Here is a 21,154-nt window from a genome sequence, read left to right on the forward strand (position 1 = left end):
CTCTGCATGTTCCAAGAGCAGAATAGCTGACGTTCTTGATGAAGGTCTAGATGAGGAATCATTGGAAAGCAAACTGTAAGATAGCAAGCCTTTGAGAGCAGTGTGAATTTTAAACGAGTTGTCTACATTGATTTTCCTTAAGTCCCATCCACTAATCTAATTGTCTCTAATTTATAATTTAATGTAACAGCAATGCAGCAATCAGTGGAGAAAGCAGCAGTCTGAGACACAATTGCTAAAAACTATATTTCAGTGAAATAAACTGCTCTAATGTTATTTAGGTTTAAATATTCAGAATACTCAGCTACATGTGTAAGCATGAAGGATTTGTCATGTTAAATGACCACCTTTAATTTGTGAAATTATAGGAAACCCAAAGTCTTGTTTCTTGTGACAACTTTATAAACTACCGTAATATTACTTTTAAGCCATGGACATTTAAATTTTGAATTGATCATGGATGCTACAAATGTTGATAGCTGAAAGAAATATTGGGAACTCTGATTCACACCTTATTTGATGAGTCTTTGGTCTTCTCTTTGGCCTTTCTAGGTTTCTAGGACCTCACCTACATTATTGCTGTCCTGGTATACAGAAAATATATAAGCACTGAAAGTGTCTAGCCAGAAAACCTTGGCTTACCCACCAATCTTAGGTAAAACTGAATAGACAGAGAAGTAGAAGACTACTGTTTCCAAGTTACTACCCACAACACAGTTAATTATGTTTTTGTACTAATTTGAAGGCAGCTTTGAGAGAAGCAGACCCATACATTAAAAAAACTAACAAACTACTACTGAAACCTGTTGACCAAATGTTGCCACACTAATGTATCAGAGTTATATTTATTAAAGCAATGAATTAAACAGCTCATAAATGGAGGTTAAAATTATCTCTGCACTTTTTATTAGGACATGAAGCTCATACATTCTACTGGTAAATTTATATTGGTAGACTGCATTATACAGTACTGTAAAACTATTTTGAATCGACGCAATCCCTTTCGCATTTCCATATGTGCTGGTCACATTTGCCTTTCACACATTCTTCTAAAACTATTACCAGGCAAGGAGTTTTGATTAAACCACAACCAGGTTCTAATGAGGCTGTATATTTTTAAAAGTAAGCAAGCATGCTGGTCTTAGTTTTAATCCAAAGGAACTATTGATCTACAACTAACATTACGAATCGCTTAAGATATCTCATTCATGATGCTGGATGCACATTTTAGAGCAAAAAGTGAAACTAAAAATCAGTAATAAACCAATTGCTTTAGCATAATGTTTAAAAGAGAAGCTCCAATTTTGTTTTAAACATTTGAAAATAGAAAGGCTCCAGAGGATCTCAGAACAGCAAAATACACCAGACAAAGGTCTGTGGAGATCTACACAAGGAGCTCTATGCATGCAAGAAAAAATTTAAAGCTCAGAACCTGAAGAGGAACAAAGTGTTCTATATGTACTATGAGGAGTAGTGTGAGAATTACTTCTGAGAAGCAGGCAGGGCTTGTACTCGCTTGGTGGGCTGGCAGTGAGTAAGCAAAGAAAGCATTGCCCTGAAACCATTGTTGCCTTCTGCAGCTCAGGAACAGGCAGAAGCCCAAGGAGAAGAATTGCATACATCGGTTGGAACTCAGTGGTTACAGTCTGCTAGTTTGGGTATATGATGTTGGAAAGGGCACAGCACTTTTTCTATTGGCAGACTAGGATAAGCAGGACTGAACAAAGGGGAAGGAGACTTGGTGCCCTGCAGCCATGGTTAGACCACAAAACCTGGTGTTGCACTATCTGGAATGAACCAACGTTTTGGCTTAATGCTACGTCCTTGTCACGCCCACTACACCGCTGCTACCCAGAGCTAAGCCATGGTTTGTCTGAGCACTACTTCCAAACACAGGCATATTGTTTGTCTCACTCTGAACAAACCACAACGTGCAGGCAAATTCTAATCAAGAAGATAATTGTCACATCTTTCAGTAACTTGAATAAAAATGCATGAGCTGGTAGATTCCTGTATTGCAGACAACTGGATTAGAAGACCCTCAGGGGTCCCTTCCAATTCTACAATTTCATGATTCTAGTAAAAAGCAGTAGGGGTGTCTGATCTGGCCCCAACAGTGCACACCTTAGTTATATCCTCTTTAGATTACTGTAACATGTCCTATGTGGGGCTATCTTTGGAAAGTGCTCAGAAACTTCAGCTGGCTCAAAGAGCTGCTGCAGATTGTTGACTAGAGCTGGTTATAGGGAGCGGATGACTCCCTGGCTGGAACAGTTCCGCTGGCTATTGGTCTGTTTCCATGCACAATTCAAAGTGCTGGCTATGACCTACATGGCTTAGGTCCAAGCTATCTGAAGACCGTTTTTCCTCATAAAACCTGTTCAGGTTCTGAGATCCTTGGGGAAGGTCCTTCTCACAGTGCTGCCACCTTCACAGGAATGCTTACTACGGATGCAGGAGAGGGTCTTCTCAGTGGCTGCTCCATGTGACGTTAACATATGAGAGTGCTGAAGAGGAAATAGTTAAAGTTTACCCAATCAGAACCCAGGGGGGTGGAGTCAGAGGGACTATAAAACCAGCTCTGGGAGGGGCGAAGGGAGGAGTTCGTTGGGAGGTGGTTGGTGTGGGAGTGAATGGGGATAGAGTCTGTGGGTAGGTTGAGTTAGTGTAGCGAAATAAGCTGAGTCAGGAACAGTTAGGAGCTAGGAAGACAAGTAAATATCTGAGAGGTGGTTTAATGAGTGAGAACAGGTAGCGGAAGTTACAGGTCTGGATAGGCAGCCCATTATTGTAATTGATTGAGACCGTTTATGAAACCACATGCTTGTTAAACTGCAATAAATAAACAAAAGTTTATATTCCAACTTAACCCTGACTGGATTCAGTATTTTACCAGGTAGGGCTTGGGTGGTGGCAGTGAGAAATAAAGTGGTGACACAGGGATCAATAGACAGTGAAATGTCCGGGGACCCTGTGTGATTGCCACACTCCCAGACTTTGGAACTTCCCTGCTAGAGAAATTAGACTGACTCCCTCTTTGTTGTCCTTCCACTGGTGACATTATTGTTTCAACAGGCTTTTGGGAAGTGTCTGTTTTTAAGGAAAGGACTGGTGCTTTGATATGTTTGTTGTAATTATCTGTATGTTTTAACAGGATATCTACAGCCATACCTCGGGTTGAATGTGCTTCAGGTTGACTTCAGGGTTGGCGCCTCCAGCAATGGCTGAATTCCTCTGATCGGGAGGAATTTGCTTCATGGAAATCAGGGTCTGGCCGCCACGGCAAAGGCGGGGACCCACTAAAAATCACAGGCGGGAGAAGCCTGTGAACGTGGGATTCGGCTGGCACCTTTTGCGCCTCCCCTACTCGCGGGGAAACCCAATTTCGGGGATCCGGAGCGACGTGGGGTGAGTGGCGCAGTGCTTCGAACTGACTGCTTTTTTCACGGAGTGAAGCCGCATTGCTTGAAAACACTGACGTACTGGATTTGGAAGGTTTTAACAATGTATTTGGTTGGCATGCATATTTGTGGTATGACAAGGTTAAAGCACATAAAGCGTTTAAAAACCATATTGTTAGAAAAGCACTGTTTAATGTTTGGATGAGATACAAGGATTTGTTAGAAAATAAAACCCCAAGATGGTTGTCACCAATGGAAGCGAAGGCTCAGAAAAAACTCAATATGGAGGCCAAATGGCTGAAATATTGGGAAATTTTGGAACAAGATGGAGACAGAATACAATTGCAGAGTTTTGAAAAATTAAAAAATAGAGTGCGAGACTGGCTCCATTACTACCAAATAATGGAGGCATATAACATGGATAAAAAACTGGGCTTCCAGGTGGAAAAATCAAAATTGTAAACAGAATTGTTAGATCCCAAAACTAAGAACTTGTCAAGAATGTATAACTTGCTGTTGAAATGGAACACTCAGGATGAAACGGTGAAATCTGCTATGATTAAATGGGCACAAGATGTTGGACATAACATTATGATGGCTGACTGGGAACAGTTATGGACCACAGGTATAAAATTTACGGCATGTAATGCCCTAAGAGAAAATTTAATGAAAATGATTTACAGGTGGTACATGACACCAGTCAAGCTCGCAAAAATTTACCATTTGCCTGAAAATAAATGTTGGAAATGTAATGAGACTGAAGGTACATTCTTTCACCTTTGGTGGACATGTCCAAGGATTAAGACATTCTGGGAGATGATTTATAATGAAATGAAAAAGGTATTTAAATATACCTTCCTGAAGAAACCAGAGGCTTGGCATGGTCAGCCAATTGGTGCCAAAGAAGGATAGAACTTTCTTTATGTATGCAACAACAGCAGCAAGTATACTCATCACAAAGTATTGGAAGACACAAGATTTACCCACCCCGGAAGAATGGCAGATGATGTTGATGGACTACATTGAATTGGCAGAAATGACTGGCAGAATCCGAGACCAGGGAGAAGAGTCAGTGGAAGAAGATTGGAAGAAATTTAAAGATTACTTACAGAAATATTGTAAAATTAATGAATGTTAGAAAGATGTTGGAATGAAGTTACATGGCTTTAGCAGAAATGCTATAAAGAATTAAGTACAATAGATTGTAAATGGATTAAAGGGGAAAATAAGGTTAGAATGTATTAAGATAAATTATAGGACAGAAAATTGAGGAAGATGGAAAGGATTTGCTGAAACAATTAATTGAAGTGGAATACAAAAAAGGGAGGTGTGAGAAAGACACTGAAACAAGTAAATGAAAGATAACAATATTGAAAGTATTGGATGTGTTTTTTTAAATGTTTTTGTTTTGTTTTCGCTATTTTTGTTTTTGTATTGTATTGTATTGTATTGTTTTGTTATGTTTAATTCTTTTTCTTTTCTTTTTGTAACTCTTACAATTTTAATAAATATCTTTTTTTAAAAAAAAAAAAAAAAGCCGCATTGCTGTTACTGGAGAGCGCTGACTTTTTCCTGTGGACAATTTGATCTTAAAACAACTACCTGTGAGTAGAACGGAAAATTGGATTTTTAAACGTCTTAATTTGGCACCGAAACGGGGAGGTTTCAAACAGGAAGTCCGCCTTCCCCTTTTGTAAATAGACTGAAGCAAAGAGGCTGCAAGCTAAAGTCTTGGAAAGTCCTCCGTAAAGGGTTAAACTTCCATCGGCTAAAATCATTAAACCCCCCTTGGAGGCAGGAGAAGAGGGGGGAAATTTTGGACCGCGTAAGCCTGCAGGAGAGAGAGTGAAGAAAGTTAAATTACCACCGCTCTGAACCTGGAAACAGGCTGCCAGTAAGTCTGACGTTTTGGGAAAGTTCATTGACTGTGAATAAAACGTTTGTTGACAGATAGTCAAATAAGAGAAATACATTGTTTCCATTGTTTCCTTCTGCGTTTAAAAAGGAGTAAAAGTAACTGAAAATTGAAACTAATTTTATCGCTTGAACCGTGCTTAAAAGGATTGATACAAATAGAAATTGTTTCCCTCTAGAGGGAGCCTTTGAAACTGTTACAAGAGTTGAGCTGGGGGAATCTCCAGCTGCAAGATAGAAAACCGTGAGAACCAGGGATTGACCTTGGATCAGTAAGAATGTCGACAGAAGAAGCATTAGTGATTGCATTATGCAAGATAAGTGATTTATTGGAACACCTCCATAAGAAGACGGATGTGATGACTATCAAAATTGATAACTTGGGACAAAAAGTGACTAATTTGGGACAAAAAGTGAACATCTATACAGAAACTATTCAGGAATGGATACAGGAATCTACTTTGACATGGCAAATTGTGGAGAAGGCGAGGGAGAAAGTTGTTGTTGTTGAACCTAAAGTAATACAAGTGGAGAGGGAGAGAGCCCCAGCCTTACAGAGGCAATTTGATGAATATAAGTTGTTGCCTTCTATGACTGAATTTAGAGAAAGTCAGATTTTGAGGATTGGAGCCCTGCTTGGACTGTAGAAGGAAAGTTGGATAGATCCCCCCATGCAGGGATGTACTGACCTTTGGGACCTGGACTTGGGTCAGGAGGAGATTGGAGTTGTGGGGACCTTTAGATTTGGAGGGATTTTGAAACACGTCCTGAAATATCTTTTGGATTTTAGTTTTAACTACGGAGATTTGGCTAACCTGTCGAGAAGGAATAAAAACATTGCTAAGTCGGAGCTTCACCGAGATCTACTCTTCAGTATCAAAGGAAGGAAATTAAGAACAAGATCAGCAGAAGGCAAAGTAAAGTGCATAAATATGAAGAAGATCTGTAGAAGGGACTTGGAAAAGAGTTAAGAGCCTTGGACAGAAGATCACCAGGTTGATGGACTATATGGAATTGATGGAAAGGACTGGCAGAATCCGAGACCAGGGAGAAGAGACGGTGGAAGAAGATTGGAAAAAGTTTAAAGTTTATTTATAGAAATACTGTAAAATTAATGAGTGTTAGAAAAATGTTGGAATGAAATTATATGGCTTTAGTAGAAATGTTATAAGGAGTTGAGCACAAATAAGTATTATAGTATTAATGGAAAATAAGGTTAAAATAAGTTAAGAAAATTTTATGACAGAAAATAGAGAAAGATGGAAAGGAATTGTTGAAACAATTAACAGAAGTGGAATACAAAAAGGGAGGTGAGAGGAGGTCGATGAAACGAGGGAATGAAAGATAGGGCATTGAAATGGTATGATGTATGTTTTTAAATTGTTTTTGCTTTGTTTTGTTTAGTCTAATGTGTTAATGTTGCGTTGTGTATTGTTTATATATTGTATTGTATTGTATTTTCTTTCTTTTGCTTCTTTTTTCTTCTTCTCTTCTTCTTCTTTTTTGTAAGGTTTAAAAGTAATAAATATTATTATTTTTTTAAAAAGAATGTGCTTCAGGTTGAGTGCGTTCGAGTTGCGCTCCGTGGCAACCCGGAAGAAACGGAGCGTGTTACTTCCGGGTTTCACCACTCGCGCATGCGGAGATGCTCAAAATGACGTCACACGCATGCGCGGAAGCAGCAAAATGTGACTCGCGCACACACAGGCGCGCCATCGCAGCTTACATTGCGTTCAGGATGCAAACGGGGCTCCGGAAGGGATCCCGTTCGCATCCCAAGGTACCACTGTATATCTATATCTATCTATCTACAGTGGTGCCTCGCAAGACGAAAATAATTCGTTCCGCGAGTCTTTTCGTCTTGCGATGTTTTTCATCTTGCGAAGCACGGTCCGTCGCAACTGCGCCTCTTCAAGTGGCTTTAGGAAAAAAACGAACAAACTCGCAAGACGTTTTCGTCTTGAGAAGCAAGCCCATAGGGAAATTCGTCTTGCGAAGCGACGCAAAAACTGAAAAACCCTTTCGTCTTGCGCGTTTTTCATTTTGCGAGGCATTCGTCTTGCAGGGCACCACTGTACTGATATTTTTCTCTGCTTTTATCTGTAAAGCACCTTGAGTCTATGTCACGAAAAAAGTTTGAATATATATATAACAATAATAGTAGTAGTAATAATAATAACAGCAGTAGTAGTAGACTCTGGGGCACTAAGCTTTTGATTGACAAGTTATTTTATACTGCTCTCTAAAAGCAGTATAACTTGGTTCTCTGCATCCACAGTAGGTACCATTTGTTCTCAGCTGGTGTCAACAGAGCCTACCTAACATTTTGTAATAGTATCAGGGTAAGCATTAGTATTTCCAAATATAAGCTGCACAGAGTTATTATGTGCTTATATCTAATCAACGTCATCAGACTCTAGGGTCTGACTTTGGTCTTGGTTAGTAAATCTTAATTTGTCAAAAGTATAGTGTCCTAAGGATGCAGTGAATATATAAGCTAGACAAAACTGTAGCACGGGTTTGCAAACTATCCCTAAAAAAAGAACACTTCCGTTTGCTAAAACATGATGTCAGTTTCCACCCTGACACATATTCATTGAATAAGGGGCTCTTTCTGTTCCATTGCTGTTTGCTTCCTGCAGTGTACAACACAATTCATTCTTCTTCTCCTCCCCTCCGCATTACAGGCTGTTCTGTAATTAGTAACATCATCATGTTTTTCTTTCTCCACAATATTATTCTCTTCCTAAATACATAATCACTTCATTCAGAAAAAGCTGTTGCAAGTAAACCAACTGTTGTGTAGTTAGAAAAGCATGAAAAATATGCCTACCTTCTTGAAGCTAACTGTCCCTATTTTACCCAGCAGGAATCCTGACCCCATTTACCTGGGAGTACACCCTAATGAATTGAGTAGCACTTACTTCTGATCAGACATGGCTAAAAATATTAGAAGCGCTGCAGCTGCTCAACAGCAGCAAGGACTGCTCCCAGATAAGTAAAGAATACTTTTCATTTTTGTGTGGATTCACCCCCATAAGTCCACCATCATCTCAGCATGATAGAGGACTTAAATAATATGTACATTTTATTTTTCTTCTCTTGTCAGGGGGAAATACATCTTATTCCAAAGAAGTGAATCAAGGAACAAAAATGCAAAATACCGTATTTTTTGCTCTATAAGACGCACCAGACCACAAGAGGCACCTAGTTTTTGGAGGAGGAAATCAAGAAAAAAAATATTCTGAATCTCAGAAGCCAGAACAGCAAGAGGGATCGCTGCGCAGTGAAAGCAGCAATCCCTCTTGCTGTTCTGGCTTCTGGGATAGCTGCGCAGCCTGCATTCGCTCCATAAGACGCGCACACACACTTCCCCTTACTTTTTAGGAGGGAAAAAGTGAGTCTTATAGAGCAAAAAATACGGTAAATACTTAATGTAAACTAGAATAACAACCACAAACTAGCTGTGTGAGAATGCTACTAATTATGTAAACTTCAGCAGCTTAAAAATAATAATTTAAATTCAGCACCACCAAATTAGGCAGCCATCTGTAAGTGGGGAATCTGGTCCTGATATCAAGAGACAGAGCAGAAAAAGCTAAAATCTGTGGCTAGGGTCACCTTCAAGCAGATTTTATCCGGGGCATAAAAATGGCAGAACAGCCTGGACAACACCATCCCTTCCTGCTGTGTATGAGAAAATTGACCAGAGCACAGCCTTTAGCAGCTCTACCATACAGTCTGCTATATTTGCCACACAGCCATTTGGCCTGCTACCACCAGCCACCTATGTCTGAGGATATGAAACTCTCCCTTTCAGTCACCAGTTATGTCAGTTTGATGCCCATGTTCAAGTGCTTTTCTATAGCATCAAAGAGGAAATGAGGACGTGCCTTCAGAATGGAGCAGGATTCTTTGAAATCAGGAAAGCTTTCCTCATCATAGTGATACACTTCACATGCAGCTACATAGGATAAATTTTTCTGTGGTGCAATTCCACAGCACAGGTGACTAAATGTGATGCTGCAACAATGTGGGCCTTACCCACAGAATTTGTACCCCACCCCTTGGTGGGGTAAGATTCACATGACTTTTCTTGTCTATGTGGTTGAAGCATTCATACACAGCTCAAGAGTATGCATAATATGTAGTAAAATATATGAGAAGCATTCAAGCTGCAAAGGCCTAAGGAAATAAAACAGTTTTGACCAGACACCTGAAGCTCAGTAAGGACATGTCCACTCAGCTCCAACCTTGCCACCACCCTGCGCAGTCCAGTGATGCTGGTTTCGGTAGGGCAGCTCTGCATTACCACACTAGCCATTGCCACCATTGGTGCCTTGTTCACCAAAGGCACGCAAAGAACAAGTGGGCTATATTCAATGTGGAGAGATGCAGGGGGAAAACAGGGATGGTATCGGGAAATACCAAGGCAACAAACAGAATGGAAGTACAACCTGAGAAAAAGAAAATTAATTAAAAGTGAGGTGTGGAGGGAAGATCAATAACAACTTGTTAGCCAATGGACATCAAAGCAATCCATTGTATAGATATATATAATCGGTACATATAATCACCTGCTAGAGGGCTTAAAAGCTTAGATGATACCTGCTTAAGTTATAATAATATATATAATGACCCATTTAGGCAACTCCAGGTTACCGCAGTAAAGGGGATTCTTAGCTATGAGGTCTTCAGACATGGAAAAGCAGCTGAGTGAGATGACTCCAATCACACTCTGAGTGGTGTGGGGCAGAAGAGGAGGGAAGGTTGTTTACCTCTGGGCTACACTGTCTTTTAGCTCAAAAAGTAGGCAGAACTTCTGATAAGGGGTACCGTTTTTGTTACAGTACAGTTGGAATACAGAAACTAAAGGGAACCTGATTTTTCAATAGATCTATTTTGATAGTTCTTCAAGACATTTTTCTAGGCATATTTCAGATATAAAATACACATTTAATACACACTATATAAAACACGGGTGGCTCTGTGGTGTAAACCACAGAGCCTAGGGCTTGCTGACCAGAAGGTTGGCGGTTCGAATCCCCACGACAGGGTGAGCTCCCATTGCTCGCTCCCTGCTTCTGCCCACCTAGCAGTTCCAAAGCATGTCAAAGTGCAAGTAGATAAATAGGTACCGCTCCAGCAGGAAGGTAAACAGCGTTTCTGTGTGATCCTCTGGTTCGCCAGAAGCTGCTTAGTCATGCTAGCCACATGACCCTGAAGCTGTATGCCGGCTCCCTCGGCCAGTAAAGCGAGATGAGTGCTTCAACCCCAGAGTCGTCTGCGACTGGACCTAACAGTCAGGGGTCCCTTTACCTTTACATAAAACACACATTTATAGCCACAAGAGCAATCAAATCCATCAAGATATTTAAGCTCATTTCAGTATGATAGAAGTCCAGATCTGCTGACACCTTGAAACTCATGTTGTTCTACCTGTTTCCCTTAGCAGATGTCTCTTGGTACAGAGGACGGGTGTGTAAAACTGGACAGATCTTCAGGGTAAGGCACGCCTTCTCTTAATACTTGCAGTGCTGCAGTATCAATTTTAGGTTGGTAAATTTCAGAAGCAAACATAATTGTATCCCTGCAAAAATGGTGCTCTAATTAATCTTGCCCTTATGAAAAGATTAATTATAGCTTGAAATTGGACCTTGGGGCTGAGACACACCCTGAATGAATGTAAAAGACTCTTGCAGACAGTGTTCAAATGCCTAAGAACAGACAGTAGTTATGTTGCTTTCATCACCCTGGAGTTATGCTGATGTGCAATACGGCTGCAAGTGTTTGAGGACTGCACTCTCCCTTCTTTATAAAAATGCACTAATGATCTAGGACCATTTCCCATCTGATAATCTTGATTAAGTTATTACATTATGGTTATATTTTTCATCAGTTTTAATTGTGCAAAAAACATAGTTTCAATACAATAAACTATTTAAACAACAACAAGAACTTTCAAATGAGAAAATACCACTGTATGATTTAGTCCCATTCATAAAATCCATCTTCAGGCTTTGGTGCTATTAAAATGTTATGGTATTCCCAGAGGGTCTCTGTGGATGACCCAAGGTGCCAACTTTGTACTCATGTCTACTCTGACAACACCTAATATAGGATCTAATAATGTTATCCACAACATCAGAGGTTCATTTGCCTGCTCATTTTACAGTGTGATATATGCTAGCAATGTCATTACGCATTCTGTGCAGGACAGTCTAGTCTCTATATACAAAAGAATCAACAGATACAAATTTGAAAGCAGGAATGGCAATATTCAAAAACCAGTAGGGCAATATTTCAACCTCCAAGAACACTCGGTAAGAATGGCCATTCCCAGAGCAAAGGAATGTCAGGAGACTGACAATGTATTAGAAGGTTCAATGCTATTATTACTATTATTTCTACTATTAAAAAATCACACCAGATGTCAGGATGTCTGCCTTATCAAAAACTGTTTCTCTCACTCTCTTAAATGGCCACTGTTAATAATGTAATTAGAACCATTTTTTACTTTCTGTATTCAATTTCCTTTTGAGCTCTTGGTTTACAATTCTTTCCCATCCCCCATACAGCTGTAACTCAGGGTAACATTTCATGTATCTGATGGACTACACTGCAGTACACACAAGTTTATGGTATAATACTCAAGTTAGTTTTTAAGGTTCCACAAGACTTTTTTTTACTTTGTCTATACCAGGGGTCTGCAACCTTTAAGACAAAAAGAGGCACTTGGACCCGTTTCTGAAGGGAAAAAAACTGGGAGCCGCAAAACTCGTCATTATAAAAATAACTTTTTTGTCACTTTTTAAAATTATTTCTTTGTTTGACCCCTCAGAATTACTCCTCCTCATAGAAATAAACGTTAAATTAACAAGTTACCTTTTTTTGTGTGTGTGTTCTTCACTCCCCTTCAAAACAGTGACCAGCCCCCTTTCAATGCAGTGACCAGCGTACATGCCCCTTACAATGTAGAGGGCGGGCGGGCGGGAAGGTGACGTCGGGACGGTGCGTGACTAACGCACGCACCGCCCCCATGCGACATCACAGCCAGTACAGCGCCTGCCACAGTGGGGAGTGTCGGGGCACACAATGCGCCTCCTCCCCTCGCTAGTATCCGCCCCAGAGCCGCGGCAAAGGTGTAAAAGAGCCACATGCGGCTCCGGAGCCGCGGGTTGCAGACCCCTGGCCTATACCAAGGATACCAGATTTTTTTCAGTGAATCCGGGGACACTTTTCAACTTCAACGGATTTTGTATGGGGACTGATTTGTAAATCTGGGGACTGTCCCCAGGAAACGGGGATGTCTGGTAACCTTAGTCTATATGACTATGTGCTTGGGTGTGTATGCTTTCTTTCAAAAATAACAACAAGCACCTCCTTCTCCAGCACCCAATGCAGCACCATCTTTTGAAAGAAAGAAAGAAAGAAAGAAAGAAAGAAAGAAAGAAAGAAAGAAGGAAGAAAACCCTCCACCTACCCAGCATGTAACCATGGTTCTCTGGCTGGTTTAATTTTGGTGTGGGGAAGAGGATCTGTACATGGGTTCATATATTCACCCAAACTTCAAGATCTATGCATACCTTAACCCCCCGGCAGAGGAAGGGCGGTGCAGTGCATGCAGCTAGCCCTGGGTGTCATCCCTGAGGGGGGGTGACATTGCTGCCCCCCCATGGGACACTTGCCATGGCTGCCCCCTCCCAGGATGCTTCCCCTGCCCCTGAGGGCAGCTAGCCCCGCCCCCGGTACATAGCATGTGCGCCATTCCAGGTGCCGGAGCAGCTAGCTCCGCCACTGCCTTAAGCTCAGCACAACTCTCTACTTGTCTGCATTGGTAGACAAGGAGGGAAAGGCCAGTTTGAATAACATCCTCCAGAGGATAATCTGATACACAGCTCCACCATTTTGAAATGAATGGAGCCTGATACCATAAGAAAGTCATGTAGTAACATTTACAGCATGTTTAAACAACTTACCGGTACTTATGATTTAAGACTGGCAAGGAAAAAATGTATGTCAGGGGGAAAGACAAATGAAAGCCAAGATAGCACACCAATGGATTGTACCAGTAGTTTTTCAGTAATGAAAGGGTACACTTCAAATACATTTTTGACTCAATCTCATACTACTTTGAAGTAATAGATCCATTTTTTAAAACTCTGTGTAGGATTTCAGCCTGCATTTGCTCCTATCAAAGGTTCTGAGAACACTGTGAGAAACATTTATTTGGCACATGCCTATAGGATAATACTCCCATGTTTATCTCTTGACTAATACTCTTACCTACTCTTTCAGATGTGTAAACTCATTCAGATGAGTATTATAGTTACTGGATCACAAAGTTAATATGCCCCGAGTTATTGTAGTAAAGGTTTTGAAAAAGAAAAAAGAAACCTGAGTTTTACAAATATGAATCCCCTATGCCACAAGGCTAAGCCAAACAATGTCCTAAGAGACAATGAGCAAGTGTGCAGAATAGGGCCTTGGCCCTGCTGCTTCAGCACTAGAAGACTTTTCCGAAAGAAGACTTGCAGTAATGTACTTGTTAAGAATCAGGCTGTAATTTGCCTATTAAGGATAAGAACTGTTACTGTTTACTGAATTAATCTGACCTTAATTGGGTAATAAAGGTGACAGAATACCCTTCAATAAGAAACTATTTACACTTCAACATATTTGTGTACCAATGTGAACAGCAACATTTCTCCAACATTAATACAGCTTGAATTTCAATTTAGATCTGCTCTCTCTCTCCTAATGGAAGTCGTGTGTACACAAACAAACAAACAAACCCACTGAGAAGGGCTAAAAGACAGGCTCACATCTTGCTAAGTAATTTGAGACTTCTCATGGTGAGCCGGGTTAAGAACCTTTAATGATTAGTCTACTAAATTGGGGTGGTCAGAATTAATTATGAAGTCATAAGATGTATTAAGGGAAGCAGCCCTTCCTGGGCAGTTTCCCTTAAAACAAAAAAGAGCACCCCCACTTGAGCTAAAAAATGAACAGCTGGAGCATAAAGAGCCTGGAAGAGTCCTCATTTCTGGTACTGAAATTACTGCAGGCTTAGCGTTGAAGCAATTTAACCATGAACTGGAGCTTTTGCAAGGCAATTTGCTCTCTGGGAAGATCTTGCTCTTTGACTCTGAATGCTTCTTAAGGGAGCCCATCTTCTTCTGTTGGAAGCAGTCCAGAGTGGCTGGGGCAACTCAGTCAGGTGGACGGGGTACAAATATAAGAAAGGCTGAGTTTGGGTAGAAGGGCGATGGTGCACACAAGGGAACCGGCTTTAGTCTTACACCCCTGCATTCTCACGCTGCTGCACTGGCATGGCATTTCAAAATTGCCACAATCAGTGTGACAGCAGAAGCACCACCCAGAAGGCAATGGGATTCTGAGCCTCTGGTGGAGGACTTGACCCCCAAGAGGACAAGCGCCAGTAAAGGAAGTAGTTAAAGAAAACAGAATACAAAATGCTGACTAAAGTAGTCCTACCCGCAATATACAGACACTGTTCTTGTCCCAGTTCTGAAAAGTAGCAATGACCATGTATGGAATATTAAGATCTGTCTCATTAGGAAAAATGCCTTCTGAACCAGGAGGGAAGGGAGATGGTTTTGGGCCTGTCACTATTTGGCCAAGGAGAAATCCCTATTGTCTCTAATCAAATGTTCCCCCACCCCAGCCCTTGTCAAACAAGAACTTGAGTGGTCAAACAGCAGGCACTCTCAATCAGGTAAACAGATTTAAATATACATATATATCCTTGTCATCCATCCTCAGTCTCTGCCAATACCAGATTTAAGTGGCCATTTCTTATCTTATGGTCTCGGCAAAATTGTTACTTTCCCTAATCTCAATCAGAAACTGGGTGAGATGCTTCAGTCTTATCACTGAAACTCCATTGCAAACCAAACTAAATGTAAGTGCTTCAACAGAACATTTTTTAAAACAACAACAACAACCCTGTAATTCTGCCCTGTGAGTGCCAGTCCAGTGGGCTCTTTGCTGCATTTAACATGCTGATCAACTTCTACCTGGGTAGGCTTCTGCCATCGGCCTTTCTTCTTTGCTTAGGAGAATTGAGGAAATGGCAAGATCAGCCCTTGAGGGACAGGGAGTCATCAGCAACTTCTCTGCCTAATTAAGTAGTGGTTTGATAGATGTGACAAGGAGTTCCATTCAGCTTTTAACTGAAATGATGATAACTAAAATACAGGGCCCTTAAGGGCGGCTATAAGTTTTAAGAGGGGTCTGGAGGCCACGCCGAAAGATTTCCCCCCCGCTCTCTTTTACTTTCCGGTCTCAAAACAAAAAGCACAATATATAATTGATATATTTTTCCCAAAGAGGCTCCATTTAATGGGGGGGAAAGCTAGGTCAAATAAAAACTGTTGAAAAGAAATGGTAAATACAACTGTTTCCTGTATTGAATTCCCTGTAATACTATTGCACATAGTTTTTACTTTTATCTAAAAACCTGTTAAATAATTGCTGCAGTCTTTCATTTGTTCCCCTTTTTCTTAAAATAAACAGTTTTCTTGATTTCCAATATATAACAACAAATACATAAAGGGGGGGGGGGAATGCAAATACAAAACCCCAACTTACTCCCTTCCCCTCTCCAGAATGGATCAGTCTATTTAAGTTTGCCAAAGTCTAGTTTGTGATTTTGGTGGTTGCCATTCTTCAGGGTTATCAGTAAAATATTTTATAAAATTCATTTGCTAAAGCACTATGGCAGCCCATTTCTCATGATTTGAAGAACAATAGGATCAAGAGCAAAACGGATCATTGTCTAATAAAAATCCTCTCTTTCCAAGATGGTTTCTAAAACAGGAGCCACAATGAAATACATAATTATTTTACCACAAAGTAAAGCTGTGTGTGGTATGTTAAGCCTAGATACAGTACTAAACAAAAAACGATTCCACCTTCCATCTGCCCTCACCTATAAGAGAAATCATCCCACTCTTGGGATGGGTAGAAGAAAGGGAAATCTCCCTCTTCAATTCCTCAAAACAGTGAACTGTGCTGTTTCCTTTTAGCATATTTACTTGAGGAATGAGTCTTTCTAATTCTTCAAGCACTGACCACCGCACCTCACAACCAGTAAATTTACTTGAAGTAAGAACAAATGAGCTTTCGTGTGCATGCACACTTCTTCAGATACACACGAAAGCATGCACACGAAAGCTCATACCAAGAACTAACTTAGTTGGTCTTTAAGGTGCTACTGGAAGGAATTTTTTTTTGTTTTGACTATGGCAGACCAACACGGCTACCTATCTGTAATAAGAACAAATGCACATGGGGATAACACATGTCACAGATATGCTAAATAATACGTGAAATGAAAATCCTTCTTTAAAAATTTAAAAAATCATTTTATGTGTTATTGTTTGTATTCCATCAATTTTTGAAGTATATACAAACCATAAACTTATTAAGTTATAGCATTTAATAGTTTCATATGCTTTAAAAATTATGGATTTGTTGCATTTGGCTCTACAAACAATGCAGAAAATATATTTTGAAATTATGGTAAGATGTCTTGTATTTCCTACCAGGATGTGCTTGACACCTGACTCAAGTGGTTTTTTCCTTAAACTTTCCTTTTCTTTCTTATAGTGAAAAGCTCATTTATTTAAAAAAGAAAAAAAATTGGTCTATCTGTGCAATCCTAAGCATAGTTATTCTGAAGGAAGTCTTGCTATGCTCAGTGGGGCCAATTCCAATATCAGTGCACACAGGACTGCTTTAGGGTGCATCGTTTCATACTACTTTTACAGAAAAGCTTTGCAAAATCTGCTATTCATTAAATATATCTTCACATGATTTGTGGTCCACGTTCAGAGCTTTCTGCAGAAACAAGTCATGCATAATCTGGGGAACACAGAACAACTACTTGGGCCAGCTGTGCACTTATGTAACCATTGAAGTTTTAAAAATCTTGGCTCTGCCCATGCAGAGTGAAGATAATCGGAGGCTGTATAGCCAAACGGAAACCACTTATGTACTAACAGAGAAGGATACTGTCAGGGGACTGCCATCGGAACAGGGGAGGGGGGCAGGGGAATACAGAGAGCCGCTCGATGGGGAAAGCCACACCTCCAGTGAAGCAGAGGGGGAAGGGGGTAGCCGGGCAAGGGGAGGGCTCAAAGATGCTACTAAGAGCCCAAGCGCCTCACCTAGCCCGACTGGCCAGGAAACAGACATGCCGTTTCCGTCGCCCAGCTTGCGCAGAGGGGAGGCAGAGATTTGGGGTGTCTAAATTCTTAGGTTGGGGAAAAAACTGGAAGGGGCCACTCCAGGAATCTGCAAGCGACTAAGACGGACATGAACTTTGGGGTTTTACACTGTAAATAGTTTGCACCAATAAAACCTGTAAAAGACAGGTCGGAGTCCTGCCTGGTTACTCGCGAGCAACCACCCCCACACCTGACAGATACCATGTGCGAAATACAAGAGGAATTTCAGTTTTTAGTGAGCATTTACAAACACGGATGACATGGCAGTTCCATACCTTGGGAGAAGAGGAAAACTCCTTCAGTGGACAAATAGCTGACTTCTTCTCACTTGTTTCCACTCCTGTCTTTGGTGGTTCAGGAGCTTTTCTTCTTCTCTTCCTTTCCATTTCTTGTGGCGGAGTAACTTGACTATTAAAAGCAGAACTTGATTTTGGTTCATAAAATGGATTTGATCTAATTAAAAAAAAAGGGAAATGAATTTATTTGCATTTTCAACATAATTTTTAGAAGGCAATTGTTTTCACAAGTGATTCAAAACTCATTTAACTTTGGAAACAACAAAGCCACGGCCTCACTGATTGTGTTGCTAGTTCACCACCACTCCAAAAACAAACCATAAAGCCCCTAGACCCTGAAGAGCGAAAGCATGCCTACTGCTAACAGAATATCCAGAACTAAGCAATCTGCAGCCACCAGATTCAAATGAGCCTCTTATTAATTTATTTACTGACATTTATATACCACTTGATTGTTTTAAAAAAAACCTCACAGCCGTTTACAAAAAAACAAACAAGAAAATCAAGGGGGGAAACAACAATTGCTTAAAACATAGTTAAAATACCAAACAGATTAAAATTAATATTGATTATTAATTAAAGAACCTTACTTTTGTCTGAAGAGTGAAGTTTCAATATATATATAATTTAATATGTCAAGGATCTCTTTTAGTTACATAATAATGGAAGACTGAATGGAAATGTAATATGATAACTTATAGTGCAATATTATACATGTCTATTCAGAAACCTGCCCAGTGAGGCTTAATCCTGAGTGTAGCTTAAGGGTAGAATCCTAAATGGTAGAATCCTAAACCTGCTTAATATGGAATGCCTCACTGAACTGGAACTTACTTATGAGTAGACATGTGTAGGATCACATTGCACCTGTTACATACACAATAAACATACACACAAACAAGTACACGCGCACAAAACCCTTTCTGGCTTAATGTTCCATTAGTTTATATTTTTATTGGGTGGGCTAATCTATTGAGCCTAGGAAAAATTAGAATGATTTTTTGAGGTTACCTGTAGGCCCCCCTCTTTGGTAGCTACAGTTTAATGGTTTGGCAAGGAAGATGTGGTTTTACTCTGGCATGGAATATGATTGTAGCAGCCTTCCTGCTTTTTTCTTACCAATTACAGGAGAAAGAGAAAAGAGAAAACTGCTAAGTTTGGTGATTACGTTGATCGAAGAGCCTGATGTTTCCCTCAAGTATTATTGATTAGGGTACCTAATCTCATATTTATTTTGTTGTTTGTTCCTATGGCTTGGACATGTCCACAGAATGGAAGATGGCAGGATCCCCAAGGAGGTGCTCTACAGGGAGTTGGCAGACCAACTCTGTGTTATAAAGATGTCCACAAACGAAACATGACGGCTAGAAACATCAACCCCACCGTGTGGGAATCACTTGAATATAACTGCAGTGCCTGGAGACAGGCAGTCCGTCAGGCCACGTATCCATAGCAGTGACCAGAGGAGGAATCACCCCTGCGAGGAGTGCAGAAATAAGACATGCCATGGTGGCTTCATCTGCAACAAAACATGTTTCTTCCTTATCGGTCTCTACAGCCTTTAACTCTCCAATTGTTTGACTTCACATCAAGCACTCCTCCATGGCATCCTGAGACAGACAGATGCCAATAACAATGACTACCATCATGTTCCCACAAGTTCACATCTAATTCTGTTTAAACTCAGGTTGTTAGAGGGGAAAATGCATATGCTGTTTAGCATTTAAAAAACCATTAAAAATCTCCTGCTTCAAATTCCTTGGATACCAACAAGCAAGTCTCATTTTTTGTACATCTGAATGAATTTGCACATGTTCAGTACAGAGTTTTGTAATACTGTATTGCTAGTGTAAATTGTATTCATCTGAACAGAAGAGTGACGTGGACTGAAAATACTGAAAGCTCAAAATATCACTGTCGAACATATGAAAATAACTCAACTAGCTTGAATTTTTATTAGAAGATATAAACTGCATCTGGTATGCAATAGACTCAAAGTTGTCCTTCAATTTGCAGAGAACTATTTGATCCTCCAGTCCACCCACCCAATCTGCTCCAGAGGTTGGGGGGATACACTGGAAAAGTGTGAAGGATAGCATGGGGAGGGAATGCAACATTATCCAAAAGCACATCCCCGCCTCTATTTGCAGTAGCCTCTGCTTGACTGAAGAGCCTTGCATTCACGGAAAGACATCTATGGATCTAATCCTATACCTCCAGACCAAATTCTCTCCAGAAGCAAGTATAGTTTTAACACAAGCAGAGCACTCTCAATCAAATCTCATTGTTCTCAGTAGAGCCTTCAGTCAATTAGTATCATTTTGAAGCCCTAGTTTCATTCACTTAAAAATAATAATAGCATTTTGAACAATCCTTACAGTTCTAAAAATGTTTCCCCCAGCCCCTGTGTGTTGACATATTGCCTCCTGCAGCAAATGTTTTTATTTAGGCAGCCTTTGTCCTTCAGACTGGATATTTTCCTGCTGGTCTCTCCATTTGTATAATTTTTTTAGGTCTATACTGATTTTATCCACTATGTGTGCTATTTTAGCAATTTCTTGCTGTAGGTTGTCTTGAGTAGTTTAATTTTTGAGCAAGAAAGGCGGAATATGAATACTCTTAACAAACACATTTTTTAGAATATTAATGCATTTCCAATCTCTTCTTGTCCTTACAGGCTTTAAAAAAAACTACATAGGAACAAGCCTTTGACAGAAAAAAGTAAGTTAAAGAGTGAAGTTTGGTAATGATATATCTGGACTTTTGGAAACAGGAGAAAGGAGAGAGGCACTGAAACAAATTCCAGCCCAATCTAATTCATTAACTGCTCTACAAAGGGGGCTGCTGTTGTTTATTGCAGGGAGAAGATGTCGATCTAGATAAATAAATGAAAGGAGAAACTAAAACAACTAGGTTGCAAAGTGAAAGCACCTTTGAGGGGTTCTCACGTCAGCACCCATCAAACACAAAAAACACGGACCAAATTAAAGCTTAAGGTGATGTCAAAACAAACAAAAGAGACGTGTTCTACTGAAGACAAAGGTGGAAAAAGAATGGTATTCTGCTTGGAATAGAAGATTCAAGACTACCTGTCAATCATTTAATTTTGCTGACAACCTGGTTGAGCTGTCTTCAAACATTAAGGGAGTTCAAAGGAAGGTAAAAGTTAAGATGAAAAAATGATAAGGACAAGGGCAAAACATTATATATGGGAGGTCACAATGTTTTCTTTTGTTCTACAAGCTACTACCCCCTTTCTTTTTTTCTGAAAGAGTTAACCAAGATACTA

At 40.2% G+C, this 21,154-nt stretch overlaps 1 protein-coding gene across 4 annotated transcripts in view; it reads right to left on the reverse strand.

Moving 5' to 3' along the window:
* The window catches only part of EHBP1 (EH domain binding protein 1), a 269,882-nt gene that overhangs the window by 134,944 nt on the left and 113,784 nt on the right, over nt 1-21,154 (reverse strand). For all 4 annotated transcript variants that reach the window (XM_083730032.1, XM_083730030.1, XM_083730031.1 and 1 more), the window contains one exon: nt 17,845-18,022. In XM_083730032.1, the coding sequence (XP_083586158.1) occupies nt 17,845-18,022 (178 nt within the window). The remainder of the gene's footprint in view (nt 1-17,844; nt 18,023-21,154) is intronic.

Source organism: Podarcis gaigeae (assembly GCF_964106915.1).
Source record: "Podarcis gaigeae genome assembly, chromosome: 3".
Classification (NCBI taxonomy): domain Eukaryota; kingdom Metazoa; phylum Chordata; class Lepidosauria; order Squamata; family Lacertidae; genus Podarcis; species Podarcis gaigeae.